General features: G+C 41.2%; 1 protein-coding gene across 3 annotated transcripts in view; it reads left to right on the top strand.

Annotated features, from left to right (window-relative positions):
• The window catches only part of MYO5C (myosin VC), a 59,733-nt gene that overhangs the window by 647 nt on the left and 45,693 nt on the right, over window positions 1–13,393 (top strand). For 2 of the 3 annotated variants that reach the window (XM_089538854.1, XM_089538856.1), the window contains exons 2-5: window positions 7,073–7,183; window positions 8,942–9,107; window positions 9,194–9,338; window positions 10,545–10,701. In XM_089538854.1, the coding sequence (XP_089394980.1) occupies window positions 7,073–7,183; window positions 8,942–9,107; window positions 9,194–9,338; window positions 10,545–10,701 (579 nt within the window). Of the gene's footprint in view, window positions 1–222; window positions 314–7,072; window positions 7,184–8,941; window positions 9,108–9,193; window positions 9,339–10,544; window positions 10,702–13,393 lie in introns of those variants that run through there. The other variant, XM_089538855.1, reaches the window with a different exon arrangement.

Genomic DNA, 13,393 nt, shown 5'->3' with positions numbered 1-13,393 from the left:
ACAACAATTCCCTTCCTTCCCCATCTATGAGGAGGGTAATCCCTGCCCTTCCACGAGGCAAGAAGTCAAAACAGGAGAAGGAGAGAAGGCCCAGCCCTGAGAGTAAACTTTCCAGCAGAGAGAGAGGGAAGGAAGGCGGGCAAAGAAGGGATTTGGGAGGAGGCTGAGCTGCTCCACCTTCCTCCTTCTCAGGAGAGGAGTGAGCAGCCAAGAAGAGGGCAGCCAAGCCGGGCAGCCAGGCTCCTGAGAGGCCCTCCTTCCTTTCTCCCCCAGCAGAGCCTTCCTCATGGCCCTGGACGACCTCTACACCCAGGTAAAGGAAGAGGAAGAAGAAGAAGGGGCTGCTACCTAGGCTGGGGCTGCAAAATGCATCCACACTGGGGAAATAACCCGCTTTGGCCCCGCTTTTTTGACTCTCTTTTTTCTTTCTCAAGGCTATGGAATCCTGGGAGTTGGAGCTGGCCTTCCTCTGAGGCTGAGAGAGTGTGGCTTCTTCCCCCAGGGCTCTCTCAGTGGGCTTCATGGCGACCTTAAGGGGAATCTATCATAGGGGTTTCTGGGCAAGATTTCTTCAGAGGGGGATTTTTGTTTGTTTGTTTATTGTGCCATTGCCTTCCTCTGAGGCTGAGAGAGTGTGACTTGGCCAAAGTGGGAGTCAAACCCTGGGCATCTTCTTAGAACAATATACCACTCAATGCACTTTCTGTCCCTCTTGTGTCCATTTCCGCTCCACAGATACCAGTCAAACCTGCCTGTTTTAATGTATTATTTTCTTAGTTCTGGTATGTTTCTGGTGTGCCTTCCAGACCTTTCCGACTTGGGCAACCCTAAAGTGCGGTTTCCTTGCAAGATTTCCTCAATGCCGAGGCCGAGAGAGTGTGCCTTGCCCATGGCCACTCAGTGGCTGCGTCCGCACTGGAGCCAGCTGCTGCCCTTTGTTTTGTTGTGTGCCTTCACATCATTTCCAATTTGTTGGCCTTATCATAGGACTTTCTTGGCAGCTTTCTTCAGGGAGGGTTTGCCATCGCCCTCCTCCGAGGCTGAGAGAGCGTGACTTGAAGCCACACAACAGCAATAACAATACGTAGCACACACATCGGACATATTGGTCCCAGTACTTGCCCAGTAAGGTAATATTTGCATTTGGGCTAAAGCTATAGCTATGGCAGGGGCAAAATGAGGGCAGTGTCCTCCCTCAATAAGACTTTTGCCTACGGAGACTATGGAGTTTATCACACGGAGGCAAATTGCTCAAATCCTGGGCAAAAACAGGATTTAAATGTCCACAAAAACAACCAAAACCCAAAGCGGGTTGTTTTTCAGACATGCTGGTGGAAAGGAGAAACAACACAACATTAACCTGAACGGGAAGTAGGCAAAACCCATTCCTTTTTACTTTCAGAAGTTGCTGAAAGTAAAAAGGAGCGGGTTTTGGCAACTTTCTGTTTGGGTTATGTTTGCATTATTTCTCTTTCACCCAAACACCATCCGAAAAACAACCCGTATTTGCAAGTTTTTTCTACTTTCTGTTTGGGTTAACCCTGAACGTCATGCAAAAAACAACCTGCAAAACCAAAAGAGGGTTGTTTTCACTTTAAAATGTAGTTTCTGCCTCCGTGTGATAAACTCCTAAGTGAAATAAAGAAGTTGGCAGCCTGAGCTTTCATAGGCTTCAGTCTACTTTCTCAGGTGCATATATCAGATCGATTCGGATCGCACCGCCACCATTCAGGAAATGGAGGTGCCTCCATTTTGATCCGGAACGGTGGCGAATGGCAACTTCAAATTGAAATGCCTTGGAGAGATTCTCTGCCTTAAAATCTAGTGGGAATGGTGAATTGGTTTTGAATTGATTCGAATTTGCACAGATGCGAATCTCTCCGTGCAAAAAAACCCCATAAGTGTGACTAACCCCTTAGTATACTAAATTTAGTCTAGGCATTTAATATAGGCATCTCAGGAAAAGAGGCAAGTAAAAAAGAAGTAAATGTGGCAATTGGGAGGCATCTAAATCAGCGTTTGTTACGGTTTCTTTGGTTGGACTGTGGTTCAAAACTGTGTCACCTAGATTAAAAACAGAGCTGGGAAAAGTTTGGTGTTTCTGTTGCTGTTGTTCATATCAAAGCTCAGAAAGGAGTTTATCACATTAAGGAGATGGAAAGTTTATCCCATGTGTAATTATGCGAAACGAATTCACATGACGTCACACAAAACCCGCCATTAAAGTGGTCACAAAGAAGCATTAACGCACATCTTTTTACTTTTGGGATTTCAGTAACAAGGCATTTCCAACGTCACTTTATTTGCACAATTGTGTGTGAAAATCATTCGCGCAATTACTCACCATTTTTGCTTTATTTGCGGGATGCTTTAAATGCGCTTTAATCTCTCTTTAATGCCGAAATTAGCCCCAGCAACCAAAAATTCTTCGATTGGATTACAACTTCCAAGTGTTTTCAAAGGTGTGAAAAACAGAGTTAGGAAACATTTCAGTCTGTTTACTGCACAATTTGGAAACTGTAATTTCCAGCCAGATATTTTTCCATTTGTTATACTACGATGCTTCGTGGATCATACTTTAATATACTTTTACCTGAAATCTCTGGATTTGGGATGCTCCTGGCTTGACAATCCTTATTCCACGTGGTTTTAAAATAAAATAAGTTGTTATGGATGACTTGCTGCCTGATAACAGCAGTTATAGGGATCACATCTTATCAGATGACCTTTCAAAATCTTGATGGATCCTTTTCGTTGGATACTTAAAGTACACTTGTCCTTCCATATTCACTGGGGTTAGGGGCACAGGACCCCTGTGAATGTGGAAAGACTGCAAATAACAAAAACACTATGTTTTTACCTGTGAGAATACCTCTCTAGAAATCTGTAGGTCCTCTAGTGCAACTCTGTGGTCGACATCTGCCAGACATTGACCATAGAGTTGCGCTGGAGGAGCTACAAATGCCTAGCGGAGTGTTCTCTCTAGGAATCTCTAGGTCCTTCAGTGCGGCTTTTGGTTAAAGTTGACCAGAGAATTGCGCTGGAGTACCTAGATATTCATAGAGAGCACATATTAATAAAATCCATGAATAATCAGAGTCAGAGCTTTAAATGTGGAAGGATGAGTTTCTTATATGAAATTCACACACTACATACGCTACTTACTGTGTGGAATTCCTGCATGTAATGTTTAGTTCAAATTCTGTTGTTGTTTTTTTAAAGACTAAACATGTTTCCAGAACTTGGGGAAGTGAGGAAATGCTAGATGTCTTCATAGGAGTTTATCACACGGGAGGAATGTCTCTTAATTTCGAATGAAAAGAAAGCGGGGCCAGAACGCATTCACGTGAATTTGCTAGTTCACTGAATTTACGTGAATTCGAATTGCATTTGAACTGACTTCCCATTGCCCAAAAATAGCTTGCCATTGCCAGAAATTGCATTGTGATCACCTCTCACACAATAACATGAAACCCCATGATTGCGTTCGGACTGACTTCCCATTGCCCGAAATTGCATGTGGTGGTCTATCACGCAATAACGTTAAACCTCATGATTGTGTTCGGATTGCCATTGGATTATGTTTCCAATTTCCCTTGTCTGATAACGTCCATAGTTACCTTTTGCTTGTTTGCTTCCTCACAGCTCTGTGGTGTCTTCCAGTTTTTCTCAGAGGTGTTTGTGCAACTGCGCTGTCATGTGCCTGCGCTAGTCTACAGCTAGATATTATAGTGCTGATTTATATTTATTTCTATATTCCCTGAGTAGCTGAAGCAACTCTCCATTTTGGGGTGGGGAAAGGGGAGGATGAGTGTGACTCAATGCAAAAGTAAACTCCTTTGTGTTTACTTGTAAGGCAGGGTTCACTGATCTCTAGGTGGCTCATTACATTTACCAATGGAGGTACCTGGAATAATCTGTTTTTATGACTAGATCTGGTTAGAATAATATTTGGATAAAAGCAGTATGCAACAAAATGTATATTAATACCTATGAACATACAGTGTACCTCTCCTTTAATTTATTGTCCCATCTACAGGAATCCTTTTGAGTGTTAATTTCTAAAGGGTTGGCCATGTTGATGTGTTGCAGCTAAAATAACAAAATACTGTGGTACCTTTAATAATAATAATAATAATAATAATAATAATAGCAGATGAGTAGATTTATTATAGCATGAACTTATTTTTAATTATAATTTAAATTTTAAATAAATATTTTTTAAATTACCTCAATTATAAATAAATCATATTCATTAAATTAATTATATATGATCATTGAATAAATACATATAATCATATGATAAATACTCCAACACATCTAGAAAGCAATCCAGCTGGGTAAGGCTGCTTTAACCAAAAGAAAGAGAGAATCTTTCAGTTTCATTGGGCAGAGTGAGGAGACTGCCCTAATAGCAGATTTAGGGAATTAAGAAAGCCTTTCCTTCCACTCCAGTGCTTCTGAGGGAAGGTTTAACAAGGAGTGATGGTTAATGGTTCAGTCTTCAGGTATTATTGATATAGTTGCTATTATTGTTGTTGTCGTGTGCCTTCAAGTCATTTCTGACTTATGGCAACCCTAAGGCGAACCTTTCATGGGATTTTCTCAGCAAGATTTCTTCAGGAGAGGTTTGCCATTGTCCCCCCCGAGGCTGAGAGAGTGTGACTTGCCCAAGATCACCCAGTGAGTTTCACAGATGAGCAGGGAATCAAACCCTGATTGCTAGAGTAGTAGTCCAACACTCAAACCATTATGTCATGCTGGCTCTCATCATCATCATCATCATCATCATCATCATCATCATCATCATCATCATTGTTTTAAATCTTGGGAGTCAGCAGCAATAAAATATGTTTAAAATGGGTCACTAGTAAAGAAAGGTTAAGAACCACTGAACTAGAATAGAATCCCATTCTTTCCCAGCTCAAACTTTTTTTTTGCATTGTAAAGTCGAAGGCTTTCATGGCCGGCATCCATAGTTTTTTTGTGGGTTTTTCAGGCTATGTGGCCATGTCCTAGAAGAACGCCAGGAAACGAAACACCAGGAATAAACTCTTCTAGAACATGGCCACATAGCCCAAAAAACCCACACAAAAACCTATTTTTTGCATTGTTTACTGCAGACATGCTGCTACAACTTAACAGTGAAAATCTATGTTACTCCATTACCCCTTTGCCATCCTCCCGATGGTACTGGAACTAAAAACTTCCATCTGGATAGAGAATGAGGGAGAAAAGGTGAGCTGGACAGGTGTAAAAAGATTGTGAAAAGGAGCTTATCTGTCAGTGGCTTTGTTAATGGAGACATGCCAATAACAACAACAAGAGCGGCAGCAACTTCAACAACAACAACAATAAATAATGTTTTGCCATTAGTTCAGCAGCTGGCACAATAAGCAACAAGGGCTTTTATGCAGTGGCAACTGAGTGAAAACATATTTCTTTGAATCGTTTGTTTATGAAAGAATTGGCTGTGTGGGAACCAGTCAGTTGGTTATATAAATGTCATGGGAAGCTAGCCAGCATAATGTGGGCCTCGGTGGTTAGAAATAAGAGAAAGTAAATCTAGTTGGATAATATTTTGTAAAAGACACATTTCTTGTGCTATTAAGATATGTCTGAAGAAAATAATTGCATTAAAATTAATCAGCAAAACTCTGCAAGGCTTTAACATTAATCAACAAAACTCTGTAAGACTCCTAAGCTCCTGTAGTGCTATTTAACGGTTTATTTATTTGTTCATTTACTTTGTCTATATGTTGCCTTTCTCCTAGGCCAGGACTCAAGGCTGCTTTTGGTCTTTGTCCTTCAGTACAATGATCTTTGCAACAATTGTGTTCCAAATGTTTTATGAAAGAATGAGATTCAGTGACATCAGTTGCAAAGGTCTTAAAACGACTTAAGGGGCTGTTCACATGGGAAGGAGGAGGCACATATTCCCCCTGGGCTCACATCATCCTGTTTGGACAATGCAGGCCAAAACCCTGGGCCCAGGATTGGGCCAGATCCTGGCAGACTGGATATGGATCCAATGGATCTGGCCTGATCCTGGGGTAAACAGACCATTACGTGGGTCAATTTGACCCCTGGTTTGCTAAACCCTGGGTGTTTAGATGCTTTGTGTGCTCCTTACCTGAATTTCTGCTAGTGAGCAGATCCCCATTACTACACCTGACTAGGAAAAAGGGCACCTGGCCTCACCCATGTGGCCAGGTGCCCCATTTTCATGTCAGGTGCAGTGACTGGGGTCTGCTCATTAGCAGAGATGCAGGGGGAAGGTAAGGAGTGCAAGCTGGTTGCAGGCTCCCAGGCCGGCTCAGGGGCAGGCGTGTAAACACCATTCCATCCCTGTGCCAGAATGGGGGCTGACACAGGTTAGCATCCAGGCTTTCCTGGGCTGTCTGCTAAGGGCCTAAGGCAGTGATTGAATGAATGAATGAATACAGTCATAATTTGTCCTTCTTGTTGCCTGCCCTGGGCTAGCATTGTACGCTCACATCTCTGTTATTCGCTGCATCATAGCAAAATATTGTTTCATAATGTACTTGCTCACACTCTTTCAGCACATTTGTGCTCTTAATATTTCTTCAATTCTATCTCCTCCACAATGTAAGAGTGGAGTTAAGATTCAAATGACACATAAGGATGGTAGACACTTTAAAATCCAGGCCTAGACAGGTCAGATATAGAATGAGTTATTTGGAGGGGGGGGGAGTAAATATAGGGAAACCTTATCACAAATATTTCATTTATTATTCTATAAGAAAAATATTCCGTAAACTGTTTTCTTCAACATTTTTTTGGGGGGGAGCCTTTGAAAAAAAGGGAAAAACATGCCCTCCCCTGAATTTACTAGTTCAGAGTATTTATTTATTTATTTATTTATTTATGGTATTAAATATTAAATTATTATTAATAATAATAATGGCACAATGATTTGAGAGTAAAATTATGTTCTGTGTGTTCTTGCACAGGTATATAAATGCTACATATTATTATTATTATTATTATTATTATTATTAACAAATAATGCTGCTTGTTAAGGTGAATTGCTTATGTTCTGTTTTCATAGTACAACAGAGTCTGGATCCCTGATAGTGAAGAAGTTTGGCAGTCTGCTGAAATTACAGCAGACTATAAGGTTGGAGACCGCATACTTCATCTACAACTAGAAGATGGCAAGGTAAGGGAAGAGCTGCATTTATTGAAAATAAACTTGTACACACTTTGATATATTTGTACACACAGTAATGTAGCTTACGTTTCTCCATAGGCTGCCTCTTCTCTTGGCCTGTCCAATGAAACAAAGCAAGAGCAGCAGCACAGCTCCAACCTGGCAGCCAAGCAGTGTTGCCAACAAGGCTCAAAGATATTCCCCAGAATGTTTTACCAAAATCCCTCAATATTTACTGGAATTCCTCAATATTTACTGGAATATTCAGTCAAAATCCCCAGAAAGACATTAATTAAATTCCCTGGATGCTGGGGAATTCCCCGGAAATTGACAACACTGCAGCCAAGACCTGGCAAAACTTAGGTCCTGTATAGACTGGCCTGAAAAGTCGGCTGGGGAGTGGAGTTGGGACATTGCGTCCACATGATGCATGCCCCAACTCCATCCCCAGGGCACCATGATGCTGCACACTCTTCCACATGGCGCGCGGTGTCATAGTGCTCCTCTGGTGCTGCATCAACACAACTCAGCACCAAAGGAGCACCGTAAAGCCATGGCACTATGGCTATGGCACCCTTTCCAGGGCGCAAAAAGGAGCCGCATTTTTGTTGCTCTTTTTTGCGCCCTGGAAAGGCCAGAAAGCCATGCAGTTGCCGTGGCCCCAATCTGACTGAAAAAGGGTCCTAAACATGAAAGCTTCTTTTTATTCTGCTAGGTTTCTCCTGAACTCTTGTTGATATTATTCAATTAGACTTTGCTTTATATCCGTTGACTGCTTTTGCTATATCTCTTCTCACTTTATCATCAGAATAATAGCCTCACAATAATAATCCCCACTCTCCACTTTAACCTCATAATAATAACCAAATGAGGTAAGTCATACTAAAGAGAATGGCTAGCTCAAGGTAACAGATTAATGGGAACCCGAATATGAATCTTGCAAGTCACAGTCCAGCACCATAGCTCATACCATGATGGCAATTTTCTTTAACATTCTCATTGGTGAAAGTGACCTCACTAAACTTAGTTGTTTAACAAAGAACCATCAAGTAGAGAATGGCTCTGATGAAAGGCTTTATATCTTTCTTCAAAGATTACCATGCCAAGCAACTGGCTGTGATGTGGAAGCTCCAATGTAGTGCATAGAGATTTCTTTCCTACATCAGGTTGTTCTATATTTCTCATTGAAGAGATCTGATTACCAAATCCACATTTAAACTGATACAGCTTTCTGTAACTTATCAGTCAGCAACCCTTTGCATAGAACAGCACTATGCAGTTCCCATGGAAATGAATAGTCTTTGTGCACTAGCCATTCCTAGTGGATTGGTTGATTGATCTTCTTGTCAACTGGGACATACATTCCTCAATTCTGGAGCAACTGATGGTGAAAACAAGCTTCATCCATATTTGTGTTCCTCTTTTCAGATTGGCGTTGACAGTGGTTGCTTTTTAGTTTCACTCAGTGAATTTAAGATTAAGGAAACTGTGATATATTTGATCATATTATCTCCTGCTGATACATTCAAGAGTTGGATTTTTAAAAAACAATTCATTCTGTTACTTATTATATAGTTTAAATAGTAGTCAATTTCCATTATTCATTGGAATGATAAAAACAGGTAACTTGTTATGTTACACATTACATGTTACGTGCTGGTTGAAGGATTCTAGAAGTTGTAGTCAAAAAAGTAATGTATCCAAACTGTGATATAAATCTTCAAAATAAATATTGTTTATCCATTTTAATTTTCTGTTTGTCTATAGGAATTGGATTATCCAGTTGACCCCAAGGCTTTGCCTCCTTTGCGAAATCCTGACATACTTGTTGGTGAAAATGACCTCACGGCACTTAGTTATCTTCATGAGCCTGCTGTCCTACACAATCTCAAAGTTCGTTTTGTGGAATCCAGACTGATCTATACCTACAGTGGTAAGCAATTGTTCACGCTTGGCATTTAAAACTTACAAAGCAAAATTGATGCATATCTTATTTTTTCCATGTGATAACCTCCACAGGAATAATTTTAGTTGCAATGAATCCCTACAAACAGCTGCCTATATATGGAGATGCCATTATTCACGCCTATAGTGGCCAGAATATGGGAGATATGGATCCACATATATTTGCTGTGGCAGAAGAAGCTTACAAGCAGATGGCAAGGTAGATTTAGGTGGTATTTTATATTACAGTTTAAATCTACACTATCAATTAACCTAGTGGGCTTTCTTTGCAAATGCTGATACATCCCTGTTTCTCTTAAAAGCTTAAAGGATGCAAGAAAGTGTCTCTTTCAAACTAGACAATTATAGCACTTTGATACCACTTCAACTAGCATGGCTGCATCCTATGGAGTCTTGGGATTTTTAGTTTTGTGGGGCATTTAGAATCTGCCAGAGAGAGCCTCATTAAACTACAATCCCAGGATTCTGTAGGATGCAACCATAGCAGTTAAAATGTTACCAAAGTGCTATAACTGTATGGTATGGAAGCAGTCATAGATTGAACAATTACCTTCACTGAGTCCTCTGGGAATTCCAGAAACTAAACTATGGCCTGATACAGACAGGCCAAAATAAAGCTGCTTTGAGTCACTTTGCAAGTATGCTGTTTAAATGATGCAGGCATCTTAAGAGTTCAGAAGCCACACCAAAGCCACACTCCAGTCCTAAGGACTGGAGTACAGCTTTGGTGCAGCTTCCAGACTCTTAGGACACATGCATCATTGAAACACCATACCTCCAAAGTGACCTGAAGCAGTTTTATTTTGACCTGTCTGTATAGGGCCTATAGTACCTAGGACACTTTGGGGCAGGGGAGATGAAAAATTGAAATGCTGTGTGGCTTCCGTTACAGATCTGACATAACAGTGGAATTCCCCTTAGCTGCACTTCATCCAATCCAGTGAGGAAGGCACAGGGCCAGGGAAAGCTGCTTTGATCAAAGCATTGATTGCAGGAACCTTCACTGTATGTAGGCTTTCCCTGGTTAGTAATAGGCCCTCACACATTGACATTGGCTTTCTTGGGGGCTTTCTGATAATATGCATTTGTAGTACTATGATTGCACTGACTGTAATGATTGCATTCTATGGAATCCCAGGGTTTCTGGGCACAATTCAAAGCCCAGGTTATCTGAAGGACCATATTCTCTCTTATAAACCTGCTCATGCTTTAAGCTCTGCTGGAGAGGCCCTTTAACAAACAATTTCCATCCATTCTGTATCAGATACTGATATACAAACAGTGTCTAATATAGTACCCACTAAATCATAATAAGAGTAGCAAAGTTATAGCAGCAGAAGAATGTTTAACTCCCTATGTAACAAAAAATTACATTGAGTAACATATTATTATCTCCTTGTTTTAGGAACAATAAGAATCAATCTATTATAGTCAGTGGAGAATCAGGAGCCGGGAAAACAGTTTCTGCTAGATATGCTATGAGATACTTTGCAACAGTCAGTAGGTCTACTAGCAACACGCAAGTGGAGGATAAAGTGCTGGCATCCAATCCCATAACAGAGGTAAATTATGGACAAATTTGGGAGGGGATAAAGCTGTCAATTAATTTATTTAGCCATCTAATTCTAACATGCTGCTTCCTGTAGCTGAAATTACAGTGGCGCCTCCGCATATGCGGACTTTTTATAAGCGGCTTTGAGCATATGCGCTCAAGCCGCTGGGCGCGCGTGGGGCGGAAGGAGCGGCGCGTCCCATTCAGTTGAATGGGCGCGCGTGCCCGTTGCGCTGTGTGCGCGCCCGTTGCGCCCCGCGCACCTCCGCGCCACCGTGCACGAGCCCCATTGTTTACAATGGGGCTCGAGCATAGTGGAAATCGCCATACGCGGCGGGATCCGGAACGGATCCCGCCGTGTATGGTGAGGTTCCACTGTATATCTCTCTGCTTTCTGAATTGGAAGGCTGTACTTAGATGTTTACTGTATTTCATTTCCACCATCAGCATTGTGATTTGGTTTGACAGTGACAGTTAGGCACAAACTTTTCAAGCTTGCTTCATAGATTGCAAGCATAAACAGCTGGACTACATAAGCTACTGGGCAATAAAGGATCAGGTATGAGGACAGTCAACATTTATGCACTAGTGCTGCAAGTCACCAATACCATGGGTTGCTGTTGTGTGCCCTCACGTAATTTCAGATTTAGGGTGACCCTGTAGTGACCCCATCATGGGGTTTTCTTTGCAAAATTTGTTCAGAGGGGATTTTCCCTTACCTTCATCTGAGGCTGAGACACAGTATGACTTGCCCAAAGTCATGTAGTGGGTTTCCTTGACCAAGATGGGATTCAGACCCTCATCTCCAGAGTTATAGACCTTATCCACATTGACAGGAAAATCCATTTTATCATCGGGGCTTCACAGAGCGGATGAGCTATCCTCACAAACATCACCCAGAACAGGCCAATATAGGCAGCACTGTCCATAGAGACCAGTGAGTCAGCAGCTCACCTGACCCAGTGCGCCTCCTCCTGGGCTGCTTTTTCTTCCACCCGTCAATGCTTGTACCCTCGTCTCTGCACTGGTGCACAGTCTGCATGCTCAGAGGATTGTCTTGAGCTTCCAGCATGTTCCGAAGTAAACAGGGATTCTTATTACTTTGTAGAATCACCCTGAGGCACAGATTGGACCCATGTTTCACCCATATTGGCCCCATACAACAGCTAAACAGTCAGTGCAGGAATGGAGTGGAAACATTCCCCCCCCCCCCCCATGTGGACATAGCCAAAGTCCAATGCTCAAACCACTACACCGTGATATTGCCAATAGCATGGGACTATAAGGTATAATTTGATGGTAGGATGCTTAGTTGGGATGTAAGAAAACTAGCCATAGCCCTACTATTAGACTGAATGAGATAACTACTTCAACAGCCCATGTTGTCGGGCAGCAGTGGCAGCTTCCCAACACTTCCTTCTGATCACTCTGGCTGTTTCTTCTGCTAGCGGAGAGGGTTATGTAGACCATACAATCTTTTCTGAGTATACTAAAGCAGCCTGTGGATGGTGGTGGATGATGTTCTCTCACAATTTTATTATATAAATCAACTGTCTGTCCCGTTGGTTACTGCACATGCCCTGGGGAAGGAAGCACCATCTTATTCTTTGCCTTAAGCAGAAAAATGACTTGGGTCAGCAATGGAAAAGACCCACAGAGGTTAGGACTGATTCTTCAAGTGATGCCAGTATATATATCTCTTCTGTCTGGTTCCTTTACCTTTTAGTTCAGGGTGAACCTTTGTTCACCCTGAGACAAGGAAGGGCAAATGTCCCCCATGTGTTATTGAAAACTGATTAAAATAGATTAATTTCATGGACATCTGTCAAACATCTGAAATTAATTTACTTTTAAGTGGGTCATTTCTGAAAGTGAAGCCTCTGGGCCCTAGTGTGTTACAGATAATAAATTAATTATCAATACAGTAAGTACTAGGAATAAAAAAGAAAGCAGATGCATGAAATAAAAATATAGTAGAAACATATCTTAACTATACATCTTTTTAAAAGTTCACATAATCATAGCAGTAAAAATTCCTTTTCAGTAGCACACTTTTTTCAAGGACAAAGGCAGAAATGCAAATACAGTAAATTGTGGGCTGGTACATTTAGATACCTAACACAAAAGCTGTGATGAAATTTCTCTCACTGAGTGCTACTTATAATTAAAATGAACAAACTGTTCATTTGTGGTATAAATGTATCATAACACAATACAAAGCTCATGGAGATAATAATGAACACAAAAATGTCTTACTGGATCTGAGTTAGCAAACAGGTTTCCCAGTCTCACAAACATAAATCAGCTGTTATAGCATAACAATCAAGCTCTTCATTCCCACATAGTATACAGTTACAGATAGTTTATAGTCAGTTTTCTCATTAAGACCCAGTAGTAAAAGAGGATTCAGTGTAAGGCTCCCAAAATGTCTCTACGTAATAGTATCCTGTTAGTGTCCACTTTGTAATATTAATGTAGTCTGGGTCTTTCTATGGAAAAAGAGAGGGAACGATGAAGACTCAAAAGAGTAAGAGAGACTAAATCAACATTATTTTAAATCTTTCTGTGATTTTTTTGAAAGTCTTCCCTAACAAGGTTTAGTGGCTTTATCCACATACAAAAAAAAATTACAAGCAGAAATTACACAGACGCTATTACAATTTGATACACATTTCAGTCGAAAGTGCTTAGCATCTCCAGGA

The sequence above is a fragment of the Sceloporus occidentalis genome, unplaced genomic scaffold (assembly GCF_023333645.1).
Source record: "Sceloporus occidentalis isolate IW3139 unplaced genomic scaffold, rSceOcc1.0.p SCAF_9, whole genome shotgun sequence".
Taxonomy (NCBI): Eukaryota; Metazoa; Chordata; class Lepidosauria; order Squamata; family Phrynosomatidae; genus Sceloporus; species Sceloporus occidentalis.
Note: the sequence above shows the minus strand (reverse complement) of the source record. Positions and strands in the feature narration are given on the sequence as shown.